The sequence below is a fragment of the Tamandua tetradactyla genome, chromosome 1 (genome assembly GCF_023851605.1).
Source record: "Tamandua tetradactyla isolate mTamTet1 chromosome 1, mTamTet1.pri, whole genome shotgun sequence".
NCBI classification, from domain to species: Eukaryota; Metazoa; Chordata; class Mammalia; order Pilosa; family Myrmecophagidae; genus Tamandua; species Tamandua tetradactyla.
Window position 1 is genome coordinate 188,316,677 of NC_135327.1, and position 26,650 is coordinate 188,343,326.

Sequence of the window (26,650 nt, forward strand, 5' to 3'; positions counted from 1 at the left end):
CATATTTCCTCTAGAAATAGTGTTTCAGTATTTGCTAATTCAGTGTTTGTGTTGACTTTATAGAACATAGGTACTGCAAATAATGACTCTACCGTAATATCAGGTCTACACAATCTAGAATTAGGACATTTATTTCTAGAATTGAGGAACCTATTGGAGAGCAATATTAGCATATCTACTTTAAAGCTTGGCTAGATTAGGGATCAATATGTATCTATGACTAGAAGAATGGACTAGGGAAGTCATGCAAATATATTCCTTGGGCATGGTTACAAGTGGGGTGGATAACTGATGCACCAGTGGTAGATACTACATAAGTATTTATTGCACACCTGCTACAGAGAAGTCCCAATTCCAAGAGCAGGGGATATAATAGATAATAAGACAAAGTCCATGTTCCCAAGGGATTTACAATGTAACAGAGGATTTATGATGTTAAACAACTAGACACAAAATTAATTACACCTTTCAGATGGGACCCTCTCTTCATTCCCTAGAGTTTTATGCTCATAATTTCCAATATTTATTGTTCAAAAAATATAACCAGTTAATAAAATATTCATGTGTCTTTAGGTTTTAGAGGTATTTAAAAAATATATTTCAGGTATGATTTGTGTGGTAGTTAGATTCAGTTGTCAGCTTGGCCAGGTGAAGGCACTAGTTCTGTTGCTGTGGCCATGAGCCAATGGGATGTGAACCTCATCTGTTGCTGATTACATCTGCAGTCGGCTAGGAGGCGTGCCTGCTGCAATGAATGATTGACTTAATTGGCTGGTGCTTAAATGAGAGAGTACAATATAGCATGGCCCAAGCAGCTCAGCATGCCTCATCTCAGCACTTGCAGCTCAGTCCAGGCCTTTAGAGATGTAGAAAGAAATCACCCTGGGGAAAGTTGTTGGAACCCAGAGGCCTAGAGAGAAGGCCAGCAGAGACCATCCTGTGCCTTCTCATGTAAGAAAGAAACTCAGTTGAAAGTTAGCTGCCTTTCCTCTGAAGAACTAACAAAAATAAATCCCCTTTTATTAAAAGCTGATTCATCTCTGGTGTGTTGCATTCCGGCAGCTAGCAAACTAGAACAATTTGTTACCTTCCCCTTCTTTTATCAATTACTTTTAACTATTAGTTAAATATACTTTTTAAACTTTGGAAAAACTCAGAATACATATTTCTTCTCAGGGACTATGGGTTTATTATGAAAAATTTTTTATTTCTCAATTACAGGTGACCTCAGGGCCCTATTTATATTTTTCCAGTCACTTGTAAGGATGGCATTAGTTTTCCTTTTTATTTTGCTGTATACAAAGGTCTTGCTTTCAGTGGTAGAAATACAAATACAGGGATGAAGTACTGGTTCTGTTTATCCATTACTTTGAAGAAGAGTGATGCTGCCTTCTCTTTCCTGGATTGTAACTGTATCTGTTTTTGTGTACAGTGTTACAATTACACATTACCTCTGGACCTCCAGCAATGCCAAGTCAATGGAGAATTTATAATGGCTTCCTTGAGAAGTATTTGAGATGGATTCTTAGGCTCAGGCTGGAGCTCATCAAAGAAAAATAATGATTGATAAGTAAAATGAAGTTAAATCAATAAAGGTGCCAGTGCTTAACTGACCTTTTCTCCTGCCTTCCTCATGATTGTTTCTGTGGAAAATGGGAAGATGGACAGTATGTGTAGAAGCTCTGGGCTCTGCATTTGTATTGGGAAGAACGTAGAAGAATCTAGAAGTCTATGTTCCACTACAACATTGAACTTATGTTCTGACGCTCTCACCTGTGCTGTAATCCCATCTTTTCTTACCTCCCAAGGATTCTTCCTCTACCAGTTTTCTTCACTTTCCCTACTAGAGGAGCGTTTCTCTCTCAACTTCTGTTTTTTTTTTTTTTTTTTTTTTTTGCCAGTGTAGAAACATCCTAGAATGCATAATTTTCCTTTCCTACTTTTCTAAATCCTACAAGGTAAACAAACTGGTGTTCCATAATAATCCCTATTTTGTATATGAATAACTGAAATTTAGAGAGATTAAGTGTAAATAACCAGCAATGTGATTTCCATAAAACATGAGAGTAATTTTCATGAAAAGAGATTAGAGAAAGTATTAATAGTACTAGATTGCTTGTCAAATTCAGATGTGAAGTACTGCAAATATTAATCATCCTTTGGACGAACCTTTTTCTATACAGAAACAATAACTGAGGTTGTTCATAGTGGAATGCAGTAAAGAAAACATTTTCTTAAAAACTGATCACAGACTTGCACATGATAAATATTTTTTATTTAACATCCAGATTTCAATCATTGTATGAAATGTATTTTCATACAATAATTTTCTTCTAATGAGTGATTGCTTAGAATTGCATGTTAGTTTCACTGATTCCTTTTTCATTTTTCTATTTACAAACTAAGCCTCACACTGTCCTTTCATAATCAAAGTTGTTAGCACCAAGAAGAAAACAGCTGCTGGTCCCTTTCCTTTAAGCAACATAGGGATTATGTGTACATAAAACATGTTGGGCAGGTTCATGTTTACATATCATTATTTGTACGGCAACATTTGGTTTAGTAAATATACATAATGAAGAGGATCCATTATAAAAGAAATCTGAATATATTCAAGGGACCAGGTTGTTTTAACCTGGCTGTGTCAGTAACCATGTGCATTATCTGCCTTACAACTGCAAAGTGCCAGAATTTACAATTTGAGTATGTGACGGAACCTTAGGCTCTCAGCACTAGGTTCTTTATTACACAATGTTTGTTTATCCCCATAGACTGTCAAACTATTTTCTGGTATTTGCATAAAATTGTGATCCATGAACCAGAATTTTTTTCAGTCTGAGGTGACAGAAAAGATGAATTTTTATACTTAAGTTTCTTCACATGCACAACTTTAATGCACAACTTTTTCAGTCTATGCAGACAATTTTGATCTGTCATTCCACTAAAGTTAAGGGCATTTACTTCAGAAAGTGAGTTTAGGAGTTATATTCGTAGGATGGGCTTCAAGAATTATTTATCTTTCATGCCATTTCTCTCTTCACTGTAACTTACATAATTATTTGTTCTCAAAATCTGGAGGTCAATGACTTGACTTATGTTTTAAAAGATAATACTAGATTCAGTAATAGGCCAGAGTGAAATAATATAGTTTTAATACCCCCATTTGGAATTTTTTCCCAGTAAGTAGTATAAATTGTATAGAGTAATATAATATTAAAAGACATTCAGACGTAATCCTTGTTGTTAAAAGCATCAAAAGACAGATAGCAGGAGCTAGTGATGTACAAGACTCCAAGGAGTTTTATCAGCTTCAAAAGTAAAAACAATTTTCTAGATAAAAGGAATGATTAATAACACAAAGAATAATCAGTACTGAATTTTACAATAGAATGATTCACACTAGTTTACACAATAGAGCTTATTTTCTTTCCTAACAAATAATGATTTTGCTTCTTACTATAAAATTCAGATCTGTCATTCATAATGTTGCCTGGATTATCTGAACTAGTGGCTTCCTGGGGAAGTATAGATTCCAGTAAATCCAGATTAACTGTTCTTATTGAGCAATAAATTGGTGATGAGGTAAGGTAGAGGCACACCTATGGATGCCGGTTGATAGGTTGTTCTTTGATGGCCATGGTCCAGAGAAGCGGCTCATCAGTTTCCACAGTCACTACCCCAGATCCATCGTAGGTATTAGAGGTACTGACTAGTATTCCAAAACCAAGCACATGATTTGCTGTAAGAAAAAAAGAGGAAAAAAATTGATTAGTGAAAGCCTACCTTTTTCTAGTGTAGAATGACTCTGTTAACAGTTTAAAAAAAAAAAAAAGGGAAGCACAAGCTTTGGTAGATAAAATGTGGAAAAGGTAAAATATATATGATGTGGGGTTTTAAACTGAAAGTCTCTATACCTTGTCATAACCACTCTTTCTCCATGTCTCCCACAGTGAAGATTCAGCTTAGGTGTTTTTCTCTCCTTAAAAGCTTTGGGCTGGCTAATGCCTGGAATGCTCTTCAAATTTACCTATATGTACTGCACGAAAGCCTTATGATTGATCATTTCTTCTCTTTTTTGTCTAAACTTCACCAGCATAAGGTCCTTTAGAGTAGACTATGGATCCCCAGGGCCTATCCAATAAAATTAAACCGTATCTTGATAATTAAATGGGGCATAGTAGGTTAATTAGATAAAATTTGGTTCTGCCTTAGAATGATATAATTATTTGAAATAGTCCTAGTCTTCAAATCAGAAATTTATTTCTAGAAGAGTAGAAAGCAATGTCTCCTCTAATTGTGAGCTTTAAGCTGCCACAATTTTGAGATGATGGTTACATAACTGTTATGTGTTCATTTGAGTTAGGGAAAGAAAGTCATAAAAATGGGAAATATCTTTAGAATGTTTTGGTTAGATGTGTCTCATGATACGTGAAGAAATATGCAAAAGATATGCCCTGTTTTAAATTTAACTCCACTGTCTTAGGGGGTGCAAGGGTAGTTCAGTGCAGAATTCTCGCCGCCATGCCAGAGACCTAGGTTCGATTCTTGGCCTATGCACTTCCCAAAAACAAACAAGCAAGCAAACTCCATTGTCTCATATGACAGCATCAGAAACTAACTTCAATTCAGGGATCTATTTAACCAAATAAGTAAAACTCCTCTTAAAAATTCATTTTTAATAAATATTTTACCGAGCCTTGCTCTGTTCACACATAATCTCATTCACAGTCCTGTGGCTGAAGAAAAGGTCATCAGGGAAATTCTTGGTTAATCAAATGCTAAACAATCAAACAAAATGTAATGAGGTAGCTTAGACTGTAGTAACTGGAGCTAGAAATACCTTTGGGCAAGTCCAAACGCAATACCTGTAAGCATGGGTTTTTATTTCTAAAGGTAGAAAAGTTGTAAAAAATACAAAGAGATGTTTGAAAAAGGCTTAAAAGGCAATTTGGCAAATGGTGAGCTCTCAGTAAAGATCCATCCTTATAATTATCATCATTGTACTTTGGCTGGTTTATTAATGAAGGAGTTTTATTTTTATCAAAGTATTATTTTCCAGATTCATTTACATGTTATCACACTAGGACACTGTTAAACAATGTTATTTTATTTTGCTTTATAATTTTTTAATGTGGTAACATATACATAACATCAAATTTGCCATTTTAACCATTTAAGTATACAATTCAGTTGCATTTATTACATTTATAATATTGTGCTACCATCAACACCATCAATTACCAAAACTTTTCACCACAGAAAGTTTGCACTCAAAAAATAACTCCCCATCTCCCCTCCCCCAACCCCTGGTAACCTCTAATCCACTTTTTGTTTATGAATTTGCTTATTCTAGATATTTCTAAGTGGAGTCATACAATTTTTGTGCTTTTGTCTGGGTTATTTCACTTAGCATAATTTTTTATTTCAAAATAATCACACAGACATTCAGAATAAAATAGGCATGGCAGAATGAGGCTGTAATGGACTGAATTGTGTCCCCCAAGATATGTTGAAGCCCTAACTCCATTTACTCAGAATGGAAGCGCTGATCTTATTTGACCTTACTCTATCTCTTTGAAGAGTAATTAAGTTGAATTCCTGCTGGAATAGGGTGGGCTCTTAATCCAATGACTTGTGCCCTTATAAAAAGAGAAGAGATGCAGACATGCAGGGAAGGTCATGTGAAACAAAGGCATTGATTGGAGTGATGTTTCTGTAACCCGAGGAATGCCAAGGACAGCTGGCAAACAGAAGCTAGAAGAGGCGAGGAAAGATTCTCCCCTCTACATGTTTCTGAGGGAGCAAAACCTCTGCCAACCTCATTTTGACCTCTAGCCTACAGAACTGTGAGATAATTTTATGTTAATTTAAACCATCTAGTTTGTGGCACTTTGTTATTGCAGTCCTAAGAAACCATGACAGAGGCCGTACTAATCTGAGATTAAAGAGCTTTCAGATGATACCAGGGTACAGTATAGTGTGTCCCTCTACTCATTACTCTTGCTGAATCAGGTCATTTTACCCAGGGAAATAGTGGTCACTTCACACTCAGAGCTGAGGGACCTCGGGGATTTGTTTTTGAAGCTGCTTTTGCTTAGCAGGCAATACTAGGTTACTTAGATCTTATATCATGTGAGGGTGGACTGTAAAGGGGCACTGTTATAGGGCTTATTGAGAGAGGAAAGCAAAGGATATCACACTGCTACCATCACTATGATCAGTCATCCTTTGGTTTTTTTTTTTTTGGAGTTAAACATGAATTTTAATTAGGACTTATGAATAGCAAAGGATTCTCCCTGATGATGGCTAGTCGAGAAACGGAAGTCAGCACCCTGCAAAAGGCTGGGAGTGCCTAAGGATGGCTTATAAGGGTTCAAGACAAAGAAATTTCATAGGTTGTACCAACAGAGTTTCAGCCATTGTTTTAAATCCTTGATTTCCCGTTTCTAAATTGGGGAAAATAGCAGTAACTCTGCATGGGGTTGTCATGAATACTGAATAAGCCAATATAAATACTGAGCACATTGCCTAGCATATCGAGATTCTCAATAAGTGCTTGTTTACTCTTCTAGGAAAATACCATGAATATAAGAGACAGGGTTCCTTTCTTCATGGAGCTTACATTTTACTGGGGATAGACAGACAACAAACAGATACTATATTATCAGGTGGTAAGTGCTGAGAAAAAAAGTAAATATTTATTTATAAAGTTGTTTTTATCATAGCTCTCCATTGTCCAAACTCCTAATTATTGTGAACAAAGCTATTTACTATTTTTGTCCCAATTAATCTTTCCAATAATTCTTCCACAAACCCCTACCAACACTTGCAATTCTAGTCCCTGGATATCATATCTTTTTTTTTTTTTTGAGATTCAATATGCCTATTCATGACAGTAAGCCCCAAGTTAAATATTTAATTTGGTTCTCCAAATTTATTTAAACTCAACTCCTTTCAGAGTGACACAGATCACACACAACACATATTTTGAAATGTGTGTCTGGTCACAATGTGTATGAACTATTTCTTGAATTGTACAAAAATATTTACACATCTTATTTGTAGGTTTATAAAATATCTGTGGACCCCTTGATGCCTGCCTTTCCCCCACTTTCCTCCCTTTTCATCCCCTTCTTCCCTCCTTTCTATGTGGGCAGAATAGGAAGAAAGTAAGAGGCTCAGATTCAAAGAGAATCTTCAAAGGAAATCCTGATCTCTTTCTTGAGTGGGATTCTGAGATTCTGAAAATACATGCTGGATTTCTCCTCTCCAGTGAACAGTAGTTTGAAATACTCACTGCTAATTTCCTGTATTCTATTTTTTCCAAGATGTAAACAATTGTATGCTCTGTACAACAATCTGCATACAGTTTTTTGAGTAAATACAATCTGAAACTGGTCATTGGTTATTTAGCATTTTGAAATATATGTCATTCTCAATACTAAATCTCTACCTAACTCATTTTATGAAGCTAACATCACTTTAATACACAAACTGGGTAAAGATGCTACAAGAAAGGAAAATCACAGGCCAGTCTCCCTAATGAACACAGATGATAAAATTCTCAACAAAATACTAGCAAATCGAATCCAGCAACACATTAAAATAATTATAAACCATGACAAAGCAGGGTTTATACCAGGAATGCAAGGATGGTTTAACACAAGAAAATCAACTGATGTAGTTCAGCACATTCACAAATTGAAGGGGAAAAATCATATGATCATCTTGATTGATGCTGAAAAAGCATTTGACAAAATTCAACATCCTTTTCTGATAAAAACACCTCAAGAGATAGGAAGCAAAGGTAACTTTGCTTATATATATGCAAACTTTGCTTATATATTTGCTTTATATATGCCGAAAATAATAAAGGGCATATATAAAAAAATCCATAGCTAACACTGTACTCAATAGAGAGAGAGTGAAAGCTTTCTGCCTAAGATTGAGAATGAGACAAGCATGCCCTCTGTCACCACTATTATTCAACATTGTACTAGAAGTTCTAGCTAGAGCAGTCAGGCAGGAAAAAGAAATATAAGGCAGCCAAATTGGAAAGGAAGAAATAAAACTTTCATTATTTGCAGATGACATGATACTATACTTGGAAAATCCTGAGGAATGTACAACAAAGTTACTTGAGCTAATAAACAAATTCAGCAAGATGGCGGGATATAAAATTAATATGCAAAAATCAGTAATATTTCTATACACAAGAATACCTAACTGAGGAATCAGTTAAGGAAAAAGTTCCATTCAAAAGAGCAACTAAAAGAATCAAGTACCTAGGAATGAACTTAACTAGGGATGTAAAAGACTTGTACACAGAAAACTACATAACACTGTTAAAAGAAATCAAAGATCTAAATAGGTAGAAAGGCATTCTCTGCTCATGGTTAGGTAGGTTAAATATAGTTATGCTGTCATTTCTACCCAAATTGATCTACAGAGTCAGTGCAGTACCAATCAAAATTCCAAAAAACCTACTTTGAAGATTTGGAAAAGCTAGTTACCAAAATCATCTGGAAGGGAAAGAGACACTGAATAGCTAAAAGCATCCTAAAAAAGAAGAATGAAGTGAGAGGATTAATATTCCCCAATTTTAAAACTTATTTAAAGCCATAGTGGTCAAAACAGCATGGTACTGGCACAAAGATAGACATACTGATCAATGGAATTGAATAGAGAGTGCAAAAACAGACCACCAAATCTATGGTCAACTTATCTTCGACAAAGGCTCCAAATCCACTGAACTGGGACCAAATAGTCTTTTCTATAAATGGGCATGGAAGAACTCAGTAGCAATAACCAAAAGAATGAAAGAGGATCCTTACCCTACACCCTATACAAAAATTCATTCAAAGTGGATCAAACACCTAAATATAAGAACTAGTACCATAAAGCTTCTAGAAGAAAATGTAGGGAAACATCTTCAGGACCTACTAATAGGAGGTAGCTTTTTAAGCTTTATACCCGAAGCACAAGCAATGAAAGAAAAAATAGATAAATAGGAACTCCTTAAAATCAAATGGTTTTGCACCTCAAAAGATTTTTTCAAAAAAGGTGAAGAGGGAACAAACTCAATGGGAGAAAATATCTGGAAGTAACACATCAGACAAAGGCTTGATATCCTGGATACATAAAGAAATCATACAGCTCAACAACAAAGAACAAATAACCCAATTATAAGATGGCCTAAACATATGAATAGGCATTTTTCTAAAGAACAAATACAGATGGCTCAAAAGCACATGAAGAGATGCTCATTTTCATTAGCTATAAGGGAAATGCAGATCAAGACTACAATGAGATACCACCTCTCACCTATAAGAATGGCTGCTATTAAACAAACAGGAAACTAAAAATTGTTGGAGAAGATGTGGAGAAATTGGGATACTTATCCACTGTTGGTGGAAATGTATAATCGTACGGTCACTATGGAAGATAGTTTGGTAGTTCCTTAGGAAACTAAATACTGCGTTGCCTATGTCCTGGCAATAGCACAATGCAGTATATACCCAGAAAAGCTGAAAGCAATGACACAGACATTTGCACACTGATGTTCATAAGAGCATTATTCGCAATTGCCAAAAGATGGAAACAATCCAAGTGCCCATCAATAGATGAGTGGATTAATAAAATGTGGTGTATACATATGATGGGATATTATGCAGCAGTAAGCCAAAATGTCATCCTGAAGCACATGACAAGATGTGGACATCTTGAGGACATAATGCTGAGTGAAATAAGCCAGACACAGAAGGATAGATACTGTCTGACTCCACTTTTATGACCACATTAAAGGTAAAATCAGAGGCTTATAGTACAGAATATAGGGGATTTAGAGATACATGGAAGCTAGAGATCGGTGAATAGTTAGCTAATGAAGTTGAACTCAAATGTAAGGGAATAGACAGAAGTGAAGGTGGTTCTCTAGTGGGTCTATAATAGTACTATATTAAAGATAAACATGATCAGAAGGAGTTGTATAAACTATGGGTCCCAGTGATTAACACTACAAATATAAATAAGTTCTTGCATGAACTACTTCAAAAGTATGTTTCTTGTACAAAGAGTATTTAAGTTCAGGGTATAGAGGTAAAACTGCTATTGCATGCTATGGGATAGGAAAACAGCAGTAGTACCACAGCAGCACCAGGGATAAATAATGAGAGTGACAAGAGTTAAGGGGATATTTAGATTTCTTATTTGGTGAAGGTGTGTTTATTGGTTATCTTTAGCTTGGGAACAAATAAATGATCTAAAATTGAGAGTGTTGATGGACTGTGGACTTTGGATATTATACATGATGCCTAATGAATGCAGGTGGCTGAAGGATGCACTGAATGAGAAGTACAGTGGTGATGATGGTGTATACATATCTGATGCTACATAGAGGAACAAAGTTATGAGGCATACAACATTGTGAATGAGGCTGTGGGAATTTGGTGAGGCAAAATAAGCCAGAAACAAAAGAGTAATTATTGTACGGTCTCCTTTAGAAATTGCTTATAAGAAAATAGGGACCTAGATTGTAAGCTCTTGTGGCAGTCACATTTTGTCTGGAGTGGTAATTATTATTTCTGGATTTTTAGATGCTATTTTATATATATGTGTAACCTGGTAATCAGAGATATGAATGAAAGCGGTCAGGTTAGGATTAAGGCAATTCAGAACACAGAGGTAAGGAATATATTGTCTCTATTTTAGAACTTACTATTTGAGACCAAAGGAAGAAAGGTTTATTTTGTCCAGAACCTAAATTTTCTATAGCACATAATCTAACTCAACCTGTCTAGATATTTAAACAACTGAAACACAGGAAGCCCAGAATAAAATGAGGGCCTTTAATCCTGTGTAGCTTAATGTAATGCCTGGCTATATCCCAGAATATATTAAGCAGATAATCAAAAAGCAAAGGCAAAGTTTCTTGAGGAATGGGGCAAAAAATATGAACTATTAAACTTTACTACCAGGGAAACCCCTAAAAAAGAATGAATATATATATATATATATATATATATGAAAGTATTTTTATTTTTTATTTATAAATATATATATACATATAAATAAAAAATAAAAATATATTGAGAAACATTTATATGCCAATATATAAATATATATTTATATATTCTAACAAGTTGGCTGGAGTTAATTTCTAGGCACAGATTGGTAACCTCATTTCTTAGTTTTACTTCATCCACAGGATTTGTGACTGTCCTATAAACATTCCTTGATAATATTATTTTCTTTGCTGAACTTCAAAGACAAAATTAACAGTGTTGTGGAGCCCAAATTGTTAAAGCTATTAGAGACTCCTTTTCATTTTTGCATAATCAAACTATGGGGAGTTACACAGCTTTGATGAATTAATTGGATTAAAATCTTCATTTCCCACTAAAGGGAGCCTGTTATTCTGAGGAAATCTTGAAAAGGCAATTAAAAAATTCAGAAATGGTATTATAGGATAACGTATATACTCTGTATTACCAGTTTACATTATTTACGAAAGCTCAAGGTATTTATTTTCATACTAGTCCAATGCGTTTAATAATGCAAATAGATAAAAGTAAAATTATATAGGAATATGAATATTTTTGAAACATGTAATTCAGTATGAGAAACTCTAGCCTCTTATATTCTGATATATCAGATATACTATGGTAACCTGGGCTCTTTTGTGCAATGAGGTTTCTAAAAAAATAGTAATATGCAGTGAATTAAATGAACAAATTGAGGCACTATGAAATGTAGGGTGGTCACGGAGAAATTCACAGCAATGCCAACTTAGAATCTGTGTCTGGGAAAGAAGCCTTGGCTTTCCTAAAGGGTGGTCTTGCCAGGAATCAGGGTACAGAATAGATGGTTTATTGAGGTCCTACCCAGGCTTAGCCTAGGGGTTCAAGTTCTTTCCCATTATGGTCAATGGGAAAAGAGTTGGAGAACAAATTGAAATTTTCACTATCTCATTGTGTAGGCAATTCCAGTTCAGTTAGAATGCTTCAACAGGCAGCTTTAAACTGCAAACTCCTTAGTAATACATTTTAAGATTCTCAAGACTTCAAATAAAACCCTAGTTTTTTTTTTTTTTTTAAACCTGGGCTGAAAGGATAAGAACACAAAATTGTTCCTGTAGTTTGAAGTTGCATATAAATACTTTTCTGATTTTGTGAAAGCAGACTTTAGATTATCAGTGAGAGATACAAAGAGACACCTATATTATACACACTGGCTTTTCTAAGATCCTGTTGCATTATAATTACTCCACAAATGGGGGAAGAAAAAACAGATGGTTTATTAGGGCATGAGAAGATGCAAAATTTTCATTCAGGAGTTAGTGTTGAAACTCCACCACTAAAATATTTGAATGTCAATCATTGAAATACAATACATGAGATTGATATATGGACAGCTTCTCATAGATAGGAGAAAGATAAATATTTCATTTTTACCCCAGAAGAGTTGTCCAAAACTTTGACTAGTTGACCAATAAAGAACTGAGACTCAACATTTTCTCACTCTTTGTTTTGCATAGAATGGAGTACAACTAACCAGTTATACTACTACAAGGAGTTATTTAAGTCCTTTTTAAGAAATGATGAGAATAAAAGTTATAAATATGTGTAAAGTTTTGAACAACCATAAGATGTGTGATGAATATATCATGAAATTGCTTGCTCTACTTCAGCATAAAAGTTTGTTTGCTTAACATTGTCTCAATTATTTTGAGCTGTCTTGTACGTTGGAGGACTAGAAATCAGAAGCTGACAAATTTGCAGAATTCAATTATTCAACTGTCTTTGTGGTGAGGGGTAAGGGGTGATATTTACACTCAGTTACCTTCTCACCTTACTCCTTTAAGTTAATTTAGTGGGCTGTAGCTCTTTTGAGCTGGGTGACATAAATGGAGTATTTATGTTCTACGTATTAAAAGAAAAAGTGGGTTTCATTCTCTCTGCCCCTGTATGATTTATCTACTTAGGTGCTCTCTGTTAAATACTATTAATAAAATAACCCCAAAAGTTATAGTTAATACATTTGAACTCAGGACTCAGACCTCAGTTCAAATCCTGGCTTTACCATTTACTAGCTGCATGAACTTGGTTTTTTTTTTTGGTCATTTAAATAGGCCTAAATTTATTAAAATTCAAAAACTATATATATTATTGAGAAATCTTCACACACATACATTCCATACATGGTATACAATCGGTGGCTCACAATGTCATCAAACAGTTGGGTATTCATCACTATGATAATTTTTTAGAACATTTGTATCACTCCAGAAAAAGAAATAAAAAGGAGAAAGAAAAAACTCATACATCCCATCCACCTTACCCCTCCCTCTCATTGACCACTAGTATTTCCATCTACCCAATTTATTTTACCCTGTCCCCCTTTTAATTCATTAATTAATTTATCTATCTATAAATTCATAATTTTTTACTCATCTGACTATACCCTGGATAAAAGGAGAATGAGACACAAGATTTTCACAATCACACAGTCACATTATAAAAGTTATATATGTATACTAACATCTTCAAGAATCAAGGCTACTGGAACACAACTCAACAGTTTCATGTACTTCCCTCCAACCACTCCAATAAACCATAAACTAAAAAGGGATATCTATATAATGCATTAGAATAATTTCCAGGATAACTTCTCAACTCTGCTTGAAATCTCTCAGTCACTGACACTTTGTCTCATTTCTCTCTTCTCCCTTTTGGTTAAGAAGGCTTTTTCAATCACTTGATGTTGGATCTTGGCTTATCCCAGGAGTTCTGTCTCACTGTGCCAGGAAAATTTACACCCCTGGGAGTCATGTCCAAGATAGGACGGAGAGCAGTGTGTTCACCTGCTGAGTTTGCTTAGGGAGAGAGGCCACATCTGAGCAACAAAAGAGGTTCTCTGGTGCTGATTCTTAGGCAAAATTGTATGTACACTTGGCCTATCTTTTGGAGGAATAAGTTTCATAGGGGCAAACCCCAAGATCGAGGACTCAGCCTATTGATTTGGTTGTCTCCACTGTTTATGGAGAATATCACAAATTCTCCAAATAGGGAAGTTTAATATTTCCACTTTTCTCCCCAATTTATAAGGAAATAAAATTATATAATTTTAAAATTGAGGGAGCAAAAGAGTGGGAGTGAACTAGCTTTACCTGGGAGATGCTATTCAAAAGAGGTGATGTTTGAGTCAGGCCTAATTCTCATTCACGCTTACAGTGTGGGAGGTACTCAAAGTATAGTGGAATTTTCTCTGCAATTCACAAATGAAGAAAATGAAATCCAGAGAGGTTAAATCCATGCACTGTGACAATAATAGTAGTTGTTAAACACTAATGCTACTGAGGAAGGTTAAGGAAATTCTTTGTAGAGTTCTAAAAAGAGTACTGTTTCTCCTCTTTACCCTAAAGTGTAGAACTGTTAGAAGCCAGATGGAGTAGTCTAAATGGATTACTCAGTGAGAGCTCAGAAACCACTTTAAGATGTAAATGAATACTTACATTTCATAAAGACATTTAATAAACTTAAAATGATCCTGGAACATCAGTTCAAGTTCCGGGAGCTAAGTCAGGCAATCTGGACATCATTAACGCTTTCACACCATAATGGAATAGCTGTATGCTCCATATCCACCATTTGTTCTCTGCAAATTTGTAGCCTAAATGGAGAAACAGCTACTACATATTGAGAAAATATGACTCACATTCCATTTGCAGAAAAAACAAACTATACTAAAATCAGTTCACAATTCCTTATCTTTACAATTTTTTAATCTATAGATTTAAAAAAGGTATGTATATATGAGGTAAAAGATCCTATTTTTTGCTCATTTGCAATTAAAATACAAAGTCTAGTGCTCTTTCTCCGCCGGCGGCGCTCCCGCCGCCAGCCAGCCAGCCCTCCTCTTCCCCCTTTTCTGCCGGCGGCGCTCCCACCGCCATCTTGCCCTCCTCTTTCCCCTTCTGCTCCGGTGGCACTCCATCCGCCATCTTATCCTTCCCTTTCTCCTCCTGCTCTGGCAGCTCTCCAACCACCACCGTGCCCTCTTCCGCCTTCAACGGCTCCTCCGCCACTGGCCTCGACAGCCTTGCCACCCTCACCTTTCCTCCTCCAGAACAGCTACTGGGGGAGTGGAGACGATACAGAGCAGCTCCCGGAGCCACGACGGAGATCAAAGGGATGGCGTACCCCATCCTGGAATGGATGACTGTCTGGGAGAACCAGCTCTGGTGAGAACGCCGAGGGGCGCGGGCTTTCCCGGGCGGGACAGCAAGCGGCTGGAGTACCTCCCTTCCTCCTTCCCAGGCAAGCTGGCAGAATTGGGCAGGCGGTCCCATCGGGCCGCGGCAGCTGGCGCCCCCACCACGCGAGACCCCCGGACCAACTGAGAGAGTTGGGTCGGAAATCCCCAGACCGTGGAGAACGGTGACCGGGGGGGTCCCTTCCAAACACGTGACTCCCCGGTCTGGCTGGGAACGGTGCACTCTCCCGGGCTGCGGCGGCTGGCGCCCTCCTGCCACGCTTGGCACCCCGGGTCGGCTAGGAAATTCGGTCGGGCGCTCTCCCGGGTTGCGGCAGCAGGCGACCCTCCCAGCGTTCGGACCCCTGGGCCGGCTGGCACTATTCCAAGCCGCTTCGGCTGGCGAACCTCCCCCACGGCGAGAGTTTTCGAAAGTTAAAGGACCCACAGCACCTTTTACTGGTGGAACCCACAGACAAACATGTGCCATGAGCATCACCTACTGGGCAGGATAAGAAAAACAGAACCCAGAGATTTCACAGAAAAATCTTTCAACCTGTTGGGTCCAACACCCAGGGAAATCTGACTAAATGCCCAGACGCCAGCAGAAGATAACGGATCAAGCTCAGAAACTGAAAATATGGCCCAGTCAAAGGAACAAACCAATAGTTCAAATGAGATACAGGAGCTGAAACAACTAATGCTGAATATACGAACAGAAATGGAAAACCTCTTCAAAAACGAAATGGATAAATTGAGGGAGGACATGAAGAAGACATGGGTTGAACAAAAAGAAGAAATAGAAAACTGAAAAAACAAATCACAGAGCTTATGGAGGTGAAGGATAAAGTAGAAAAGATGGAAAAACAATGGATACCTACAATGATAGATTTAAAGAGACAGAAGATAGAATTAGTGATTTGGAGGATGGAACATCTGAATTCCAAAAAGAAACAGAAACTATCCGGAAAAGAATGGAAAAATTTGAACAGGGTATCAGGGAACTCAAGGACAATATGAACCGCACAAATATACGTGTTGTGGGTGTCCCAGAAGGAGAAGAGAAGGGAAAAGGAGGAGAAAAACTAATGGAAGAAATTATCCCTGAAAATTTCCCAACTCTTATGAAAGACCTAAAATTACAGATCCAAGAAGTGCAGCGCACCCCAAAGAGATTAGACCCAAATAGGTGTTCTCCAAGACACTTACTAGTTAGAATGTCAGAGGTCAAAGAGAAAGAGAGGATCTTGAAAGCAGCAAGAGAAAAACAATCCATCACATACAAGGGAAACCCAATAAGACTATGTGTAGATTTCTCAGCAGAAACCATGGAAGCTAGAAGACAGTGGGATGATATATTTAAATTACTAAAAGAGAAAAACTGCCAACCAAGACTCCTATATCCAGCAAAATTGTCCTTCAAAAATGAGGGAGAAATTGAAACATTTTCAGACAAAAAATCACTGAGAGAATTTGTGACCAAGAGACCAGCTCTGCAAGAAATACTAAAGGGAGCACTAGAGTCAGATGCGAAAAGACAGAAGAGAGAGATATGGAGAAGAGTGTAGAAAGAAGGAAAGTCAGATATGATATATATAATACAAAAGGCAAAATGGTAGAGGAAAATATTTTCCAAACACTAATAACACTAAATGTTAATGGACGGAATTCCCCAATCAAAAGACATAGACTGGCAGAATGGATTAAAAAACAGGATCTATCTATATGCTGTCTACAGGAAACACATCTTAGACCCAAAGATAAACATAGGTTGAAAGTGAAAGGTTGGGAAAAGATATTTCATGCAAATAACAACCAGAAAAGAGCAGGAGTGGCTATACTAATATCCAACAAATTAGACTTCAAATGTAAAACAGTTAAAAGAGACAAAGAAGGACACTATCTACTAATAAAAGGAACAATTAAACAAGAAGACATAACAATCATAAATATTTATGCACCGAACCAGAATGCCCCAAAATACGTGAGGAATACACTGCAAACACTGAAAAGGGAAACAGACACATATACAATAATAGTTGGAGACTTCAATTCACCACTCTCATCAATGGACAGAACATCTAGACAGAGGATCAATAAAGAAATAGAGAATCTGAATATTACTATAAATGAGCTAGACTTAACAGATATTTATAGGACATTACATCCCACAACAGCAGGATACAACTTTTTCTCAAGTGTCAAGTGCTCATGGATCATTCTCAAAGATAGACCATATGCTGGGTCACAAAGCAAGTCTTAACAAATTTAAAAAATTGAAATCATACACAACACTTTCTCGGATCATAAAGGAATGAAGTTGGAAATCAATAATAGGCGGAGTGCCAGAAAATTCACAAATACATTGAGGCTCAACAACACTCTTAAACAACAAGTGGGTCAAAGGAGAAATTAGTAAATACCTCGAGGCGAATGAAAATGAAAACACAACATATCAAAACTTATGGGACGCAGCAAAGGCAGTGCTAAGAGGGAAATTTATTGCCCTAAATGCCTATATCAGAAAAGAAGAAAAGGCAAAAATTCAGGAATTAACTATCCATTTGGAAGAACTGGAGAAAGAACAGCAAACTAATCCCAAAGCAAGCAAAAGGAAAGAAATAACAAAGACTATAGCAGAAATAAATGAAATTCAAAACATGAAAACAATAGAGAAAATCAATAAGGCCAGAAGTTGGTTCTATGAGAAAATCAATAAGATTGATGGGCTCTTATCAAGACTGATAAAAAGAAGAAGAGAGAGGATGCAAATAAATAAGATCAGAAATGGAAGAGGAGACATAACTACTGACCTCACAGAAATAAAGGAGGTAATAACAGGATACTATGAACAACTTTACGCTAATAAATACAACAATTTAGATGAAATGGACGGGTTCCTGAAAAGACATGAACAACCAACTTTGACTCAAGAAGAAATAGATGACCTCAACAAACCAATCACAAGTAAAGAAATTGAATTAGTCATTCAAAAGCTTCCTAAAAAGAAAAATCCAGGACCAGACAGCTTCACATGTGAATTCTATCAAACTTTCCAGAAAGAATTAGTACCAACTCTCCTCAAACTCTTCAAAAAAATTGAAGTGGAGGGAAAACTACCTAATATCAGGAACAAGACAAGGATGTCCACTATCACCACTATTATTCAACACTTGTTGAAGGTTCTAGCCAGAGCAATTAGACAAGAAAAAGAAATACAAGGCATCAAAATTGGAAAGGAAGAAGTAAAACTATCACTGTTTGCAGACGATATGATACTATACGTTGAAAACCCGGAAAAATCCACAACAAAAGTACTAGAGCTCATAAATGAGTACAGTAAAGTAGCAGGTTACAAGATCAACATTCAAAAATCTGTAGCATTTCTATACACTAGTAATGAACAAGTTGAGGGGGAAATCAAGAAACAAATCCCATTTACAATTGCAACTAAAAGAATAAAATACCTAGGAATAAATTTAACTAAAGAGACAAAAAACCTATATAAAGAAAACTACAAAAAACTGCTAAAAGAAATCACAGAAGACCTAAATAGATGGAAGGGAATACCGTGTTCATGGATTGGAAGACTAAATATAGTTAAGATGTCAATCCTACCTAAATTGATTTACAGATTCAATGCAATACCAATCAAAATCCCAACAACTTATTTTTCAGAAATAGAAAAACCAATAAGCAAATTTATCTGGAAGGGCAGGGTGTCCCAAATTGCTAAAAACATCTTGAGGAAAAAAAACGAAGCTGGAGGTCTCACGCTGCTGGACTTTAAGGCATGTTATGAAGCCACAGTGGTCAAAACAGCATGGTATTGGTATAAAGATAGATATATCGACCAATGGAATCGAATAGAGTGCTCAGATATAGACCCTCTCATCTATGGACATTTGATCTTTGATAAGGCAGTCAAGCCAACTCACCTGGGACAGAACAGTCTCTTCAATAAATGGTGACTAGAGAACTGGATATCCATATGCAAAAGAATGAAAGAAGACCCGTATCTCACACCCTATACAAAAGTTAACTCAAAATGGATCAAAGATCTAAACATTAGGTCTAAGACCATAAAACAGTTAAAGGAAAATCTAGGGAGATATGTTATGAAACTTACAATTGGAGGCGGTTTTATGGACCTTAAACCTAAAGCAAGAGCACTGAAGAAGGAAAGAAATAAATGGGAGCTCCTCAAAATTAAACACTTTTGTGCATCAAAGAACTCCATCAAGAAAGTAGAAAGACAGCCTACACAAGGAGAGACAATATTTGGAATATTGTCCAAATATTTGGACAATATTTGGACAATATTGGACAATATTTGGAAATGACATATCAGATAAAGGTCTAGTATCCAGAATCTATAAAGAGATTGTTCAACTCAACAACAAAAAGACAGCCAACCCAATTACAAAATGGGAAAAAGACTTGAACAGACACCTACCAGAAGAGGAAATACAAATGGCCAAAAGGCACATGAAGAGATGCTCAATGTCCCTGGCCATTAGAGAAATGCAAATCAAAACCACAATGAGATATCATCTCACACCCACCAGAATGGCCATTCACAAACAGAAAATGACAAGTGCTGGAGAGGATGCCAAGAAAGAGGCACACTTATCCACTGTTGGTGGGAATGTCAAATGGTGCAACCACTGTGGAAGGCAGTTTGGTGGTTCCTCAAAAAGCTGAATATAGAATTGCCATATGACCCAGCAATACCATTGCTGGGTATCTACTCAAAGGACTTAAGGGCAAAGACAAAAACGGACATTTGCACACCAATGTTTACAGCAGCGTTATTTACAATTGCAAAGAGATGGAAACAGCCAAAATGTCCATCAACAGAAGAATGGCTAAACAAACTGTGGTATATACATACAATGGAATATTATGCAGCTTTAAGACAGGATAAACTTATGAAGCATGTAATAACATGGATGGACCTAGAGAACATTATGCTAAGTGAGTCTAGCCAAAAACTAAAGGACAAATACTGTATGGTCCCACTGATGTGAACCGACATTCGAGAATAAACTTGGAATATGTCATTGGTAATAGAGTCCAGCAGGAGTTAGAAACAGGGTAAGATAATGGGTAATTGGAGCTGAAGGGATACAGACTGTGCAACAGGACTAGATACAAAAACTCAAAAATGGACAGCACAATAATACCTAATTGTAAAGTAATCATGTTAAAACACTGAATGAAGCTGCATCTGAGCTATAGGTTTTTTTTTTCTTTTTTTTTTTTTGCTTGTTTGTTTGTTTTTTTTACTATTATTATTACTTTTATTTCTTTTCTCTACATTAACATTCTATATGTTTTTCTGGTGTGTTGCTAGTTCTTCTAAACCGATGCAAATGTACTAAGACACGATGATCATGCATCTATGTGATGATGTTAAGAATTACTGATTGCATATGTAGAATGGTATGATTTCTAAATATTGTGTTAATTTCTTTTTTTTTCCGTGAATAAAAAAAAAATACAAAGTCTAGAAAGAAAAATAAATTATTAGAATTGTTTCCTATATAATAGTACTTATAGTTGCTCTTAACATTTTTCAAAAATTAAATCAATAGATTACTTTTTCATTTTCTTGAAGGTGGTCCTATGTTAGAGGTGTAAAGTACCTGTCTTTTATGTTTTTATATTTATTAGAATCTTAAGGAAAAATACAAGTTTGAGGCCTTATCAAAGTAAAAAATAAAGGCAATTATCTAGATCAGCAGTGTTCAATAGAAATAATGTGAATCACATATGTAACTTTAAATTTCTAGTAGCCATTTAAAAAATGTATATTTATTTAACCCAGTATATCCAAAATACTCATTTTTAAGATAATCAATAGACAAAAGTGAATAAAATATTTCACATTCCTTTTTCATACTAAGTCTTGAAAATCTGTCATCTTACATTTATAGCATATCTCAATTTGGGTCACATTTTAAAAAGTAGTTACATGTTGTTTGTGGCTGCCATACTGATTGGCCAATGCAGATCTGGGACCATTCGGTCTTTGGATTCAATGACCTGTTTTTCAGAGCAAAATTATTTTGTAGTTTGATTATACAGATACTTACTTTCATTATATATTTCTGTGCAGATATGTAGTCATGAAAGTGTCAAGTTACAGAGGGCACGTTAAACTCAAAGTGACTGGAGAATGCCAAGAAAGAAAGCCATGAAATTCGGAGGGAGCAGAGAAGAATAACAGAGACACGAGAAAGTCACAACAGAGAATGCGACAGAACCACGAAGCAGCGAGTCCACTAGTCAGAGACTTTTGGAGATGAAGAAGGAAATGCCTCCTGGGAACTGGAAAGGAAGCTAGCAGAAAAGCCGTGTTCGCCACATGCCTTTCCAGATGAGAGAGAAACCCTGATTGTGTTCACCATGTGCTTTCTCACTTGAGAGAGAAACCCTGAACTTCATTGGCCTTCTTGAACCAAAGTATCTTTCCCTGGATGCCTTAGATTGGACATTCTTATAGACTTGTTTTAATTGGAACACTTTCTTGGCCTCAGAAGTGTAAACTAGGAACTTATTAAATTCCCCCTTTTAAAAGCCAAAAAAACAAAAACCCTCAAAGTGACCACATTAAACCATTTCTTAAACAAGCTACTTTCTTCAAGTTGACGGCCGAGAAGTATCTAGCAGAAAACTGTAGAAAAGATAGCTGCAAATACAAAATCTAAACAAACCTAACTTAAAATTATCAAGAGACTATATTCCAGAAGAAATATAATAAATTCTTGCCTGGACATACAGCAGATAATCTTCTAGTTGGGCTCCTTACTCCAAATCATTATTTCCCCATCCAACTCCTCTAAATTCCATATGAAAGAATAAGTGGTAGATTCTAATTGCTAATAGGGAGACATTCAAAACGAAGCATAATATTCCCCCTCATCCATCCTCTACTTCATACTCCCAACCCATGGAGGGGGTGGGGGGGGTGAGAAAATCATCATGGCATGGCAGATACGGCCCTACCTCTGCTACTTCCTCCCATATAGCACCTCCTTACTAGTTAAGTAACACTACTCATTATTCCCTGAATAGAACCTTCTCATTCCTATAACATTTTTTTATATGTCTCTCTTCCTTCGGGAGCATTATTAGGACAATTATGGAAGTTTAAATGGAATGTATGGTACTAGTCTGCCCTGTTATATTTCTTGGAGTGAGATGACATTGTGCTTATGTAGAATGTAGTTGGTATAAGGAGATACAGGCTGAAGAACTTCAAGAGTTAAGTATCATCTTCAACTTTATTTTCAAATGGTTCAGAAGACAAAATAAACACACATGCACACACACATAAGGAAAGAAATGCAAGTAAAGAAAAAAGGAAAATGTGGGTGAGAAGTATAATTATGCTGTGCCATTTAAATTTTTTGTCAGTTTGAAATTATTCAGTATTAAAATTTAGGGGAAATAGTTGTGATAAAAAGGCTGAGAACTTATGAAGGGGAGCACTTTCTTCTTGTTCATTTTTGTTTTCCCAAAAGCTGAAGTGCATTAAATTAAATGGGAATTAAAGAAAATGGGTGTTATTTCACATCTAGTCTGTGAAATCTGCATTACAGTTCCTTGGGAGAGCTTACATAGATTCTGAGTACACCGCCTGGTATGTGGGATGAATAGGACCCCTTGCTTTGTCAATTTACATAAATTCACCAAGAACAATGCTATTCTCATACATTCAGGAAGACCTGAAAATTAATCCACACTAGAACTTTTAAGTGCCTGTGAAAATGATAAGAACAAACTTATTCATTATTATGCATGCCTCTGATAAACAAGCCATCAGCTGTGCTTTCTTTTAGGACCTTATCTCAACAAAACTTGAATCTGCTGGAGATTTTTCACAAGGTGAACACTCATTACCTCAATATCCTCATAAATAATCCTTTTTTGAACTCAAGTGTCTAAGGAAGGGCTATTATAATTCTGTTTGAAAAGTGGTTGCATTTATCTTCATCCTTCTCAGACTCAGAAATCACATATTTCCCTCGCCCTTGGATTAGGGTTGGAAGTCATTAGAACACTTCTGATGTTCAATTATACTTCCTTCTCTACTTTTTATGTTACAACCCAGCCTGCTTTCGAAAAAACCAATTAGACCAGGAAAATGCTGCCACTTGGAGAAATCAAAGCTAATTATGCCAGTTAGAAAATGACTCCCAAGATTAGTACTTTTAAATGTTCCAGCCTTTCTAAAAGAGACAAAAAATGCTATATTTTTGTGTATGTGTTTAAAAGATTTCCCTAATGCATTATATTAATAATAGGCTGTATTTGCAGGCCCCTTGTTGCACTTAAAGAGCCAATTACAACTCCTCTAAAAAAAAAAAGGAAAAAACTTACTAGATTTAGGAAATAAAAAGGATAATCTATATCCACAAAATGTGACCTGTTTACCTTAAAATTAATTGGTAAAATGAGAGAGCCATGTAGAACTGCCCCAAGACATTCAGGATGAAAAGTGAGATTTATATGTGTACAATGAGAGGAATGTTAATAAGACTGCCCAGGGGCTGCTGTGAGCCCATTTACTCTGCCCTGCTGCCTTCATTGGTCTGCCTAAACCATAAGAGGCTATGAGAATTATAGCCAAATATGGCATAAATGACTGAGTCCCAGCTCTAGACTCTCATCCCAATCTGTTGCTGAACAGCTGTAAAACACTGGACAAGTCATTTTATACAGTTGTGCCTCAGTGCCATTCTTATTTTTCCCCCAATATTTCACCACATGTATTTTTTCCTGTGCAGTCTAAACAGAATGCCATGTAAATGGGGCACTGCGAAATGCAGCAATTTAATTTTTCTCCAATCAAAATAAGAAACAAACTAGTATGATTTCACTTCTATTTCAGTGCCATTCTTGGAATGAGAGAGTTGAACTTACTGCTCCAATATTCTATGCCTTTTGCTATATGTTCCTCAGATGACTTCAGGATCAATTTGCAAAACTTCCAATAAAATCTGTCCTCAGTTATCTCTAAGATGAGTTAGTGTCTGTGAAGAATTTCTCCAAAAAAGTACTTAAAATTTGTTGTATTATCATGTCATCATCAATGAGGAAACTATAAAGTATCATTTGATTTCCATCCTTCAAATATCAAAAGATTTTAAGTACATTATACAAATGGAAATGGCACAGAAAAGAATATGTCAGGTAGCACAGTATAATTACCTAATGACAACTGCAAGCCCTAAGATGACATCTATACAAAGTATGCTGTAGCCAGTTTCTTTTAATCCTGATTCAATATTGTGGGATGGATTGTTTCTATGGAGGTGTGACACATGCAATTGTGGGTGAGACCTTTTGATTTAGATAGAGATGTGACTCCACTCATTCCAGGCAGCTCTTCATTAGTTTACTGAGTCCTTTAAAAGAAAAAAACATTTAGGAGAAAGCTCAGAGCCAACAGAGAAGCAGACATTTGAAAATGCTTTGAGTGCATTTAGACAAGGACATTTGGAGATGCAGAGTCCAGTGGACATTGTCATGTGCTTTCTCATGAGATGCTAAGTAAGCAAGAACGCAGAGTTGTGTCCTGGAGGAGCTAGGTGAAGACCCACAAAGAGGAAAGTGCGGGCATCAGAAGCCAGAAGTAATGGAACCAGGAACAAGGACCAGCAGATGCTATCCACATGCCTTCCCACGTGACAGACGTCAGCCTTTCTCGAGTCAAGTTATCTTTATCTGATGTCTTAATTTGGGCATTTTTATGTCCTTAGACTGTAAACTTGCAACTTAATAAATTCCCTTTTTTAAAAGCCATTCCGTTTCTGCTATATTGCATTCTGGAAGCACTTAGCAAAACAAAACAGGATGAATAATAAGGACTGATGAAAGATTATTATAAGAAGCTTACAAATAATAGGAAAAGCTGTAACTCTTCCTTTGACATTGGAAAAGAGGAAGAGACCAGAAGAATGAAATGAGTAGGGATAGAAGAAGTTGGAAGCACTCCAAAAACCTGCTCGAAGAGCATTAGTCATTTGATTGTATAAGATTTGATTAAATGACCCTACTAGGTATATCAACGTAATTTGACTTCAATTCCTCTAATATTAATTGTTTTACTAATTATCTTTTAATAGTCTCTAATATATTATCTAAAAATTAGATATTCTGAAAGATTCTAGAAAATAAAATTCCAGTGGTCACTGTGGCTTCTTACTGTCTTGACTATTTTCTACTTACAAAATAGAAATGGTAGGTGAATGTTTACCATCAAACAGAGTTCATTAAATCAATAGGCTCTTTAAAAAAAAAATTTAGTGAAAGTCTGACCTTTGTCATAAACTGCTTTATATATTAATACACATATATTACATCAGTATTAATGTATTAATATTAACGGATATAATTTGTTATATTCAAGGAAATAAAAGTGATCTAGATGTTGTCCATAAACCTATAAATATATGTGGTTAGTTCCTAATATATTTCATCATGACCTGTTTTCATTTTAATTCCTCTTATTGATATACAATGATAATATTTCATATTAAGATTAGCTGGCTTCTTACTCTATGAATATTCTAATGAGCTTGAAAATATTAGCCATCCTTAAAATAAGCTATTTCAAGATTGATCTATTTTCCCTCCCCCTCCAATGATAATATTCCATTTTTCAGTGTTCACATCTTGGACCCTTTCCTGATGGCAGCCTGCATTTTTCTTTTCTTGATGCTCTTTCTTTGCATTAACCGATAGCACGCACAATTGCATGCTGTATCATTCTGAACTCAAATTTATAAATTTCTATTCAGCATTTTACTATGTCACTGAGGAATAGTGGGAAATATAATGTTATCATGTACATTGATTATTCAAATATCTTTTTCTCTCAGTCAGATGATAAACTTCTTGTAGGCAGGAATATTGGCCTAACTTCTTTTATCATAGCATTTCTAGATTTGAAGGGACCTTACCTATTTTCTAGGGCAGTGGTTTAACACAGTTAAGTGAAGCTGCTCCTAATTTAGCCAGTCTGTCCCATTTCCAAACCAGGGAGGCCTTAGGAACTTAGGATGTCTGAGAATATAGCTCAGGAGCAAATGGTCTAACATCTAAGCCTTTATTTCAAGATATTTCAAAACTGGGAAATCAATTCAATAATACCTTATTGACCTATGGATGCAGAACACCAGAATCGAAGGCTCCTGACTTCTAGCCCAGTATACATTTTACGCCATACAACCAAACTACAAGACCTAACACATTAAGCTCTCCAAAGCTATTTTTTTCTTCTTTAATTTAATGACAGTAATCCATATAAAGCACAAAATTTCCCATTCCAAAACTGATCAAAGTTAAATGATTTAAGGTGCATGCCACAATGTTTAAATTGTTTGAA

At 36.0% G+C, this 26,650-nt stretch overlaps 1 protein-coding gene across 3 annotated transcripts in view; it reads right to left on the bottom strand.

Annotated features, from left to right (window-relative positions):
- Window positions 1-2,261: 2,261 nt before the first annotated feature.
- Window positions 2,262-26,650, bottom strand: part of TPK1 (thiamin pyrophosphokinase 1) — a 323,853-nt gene continuing 299,464 nt past the window's right edge. For 2 of the 3 annotated variants that reach the window (XM_077148604.1, XM_077148613.1), the window contains exon 10: window positions 3,662-3,739. Coding sequence is in view for 1 of the 3 variants with exons in the window: in XM_077148616.1 (XP_077004731.1) it covers window positions 3,600-3,739 (140 nt within the window). In the remaining 2 variants the exon portion in view is untranslated. Of the gene's footprint in view, window positions 3,740-26,650 lie in introns of all 3 variants that reach the window. The other variant, XM_077148616.1, reaches the window with a different exon arrangement.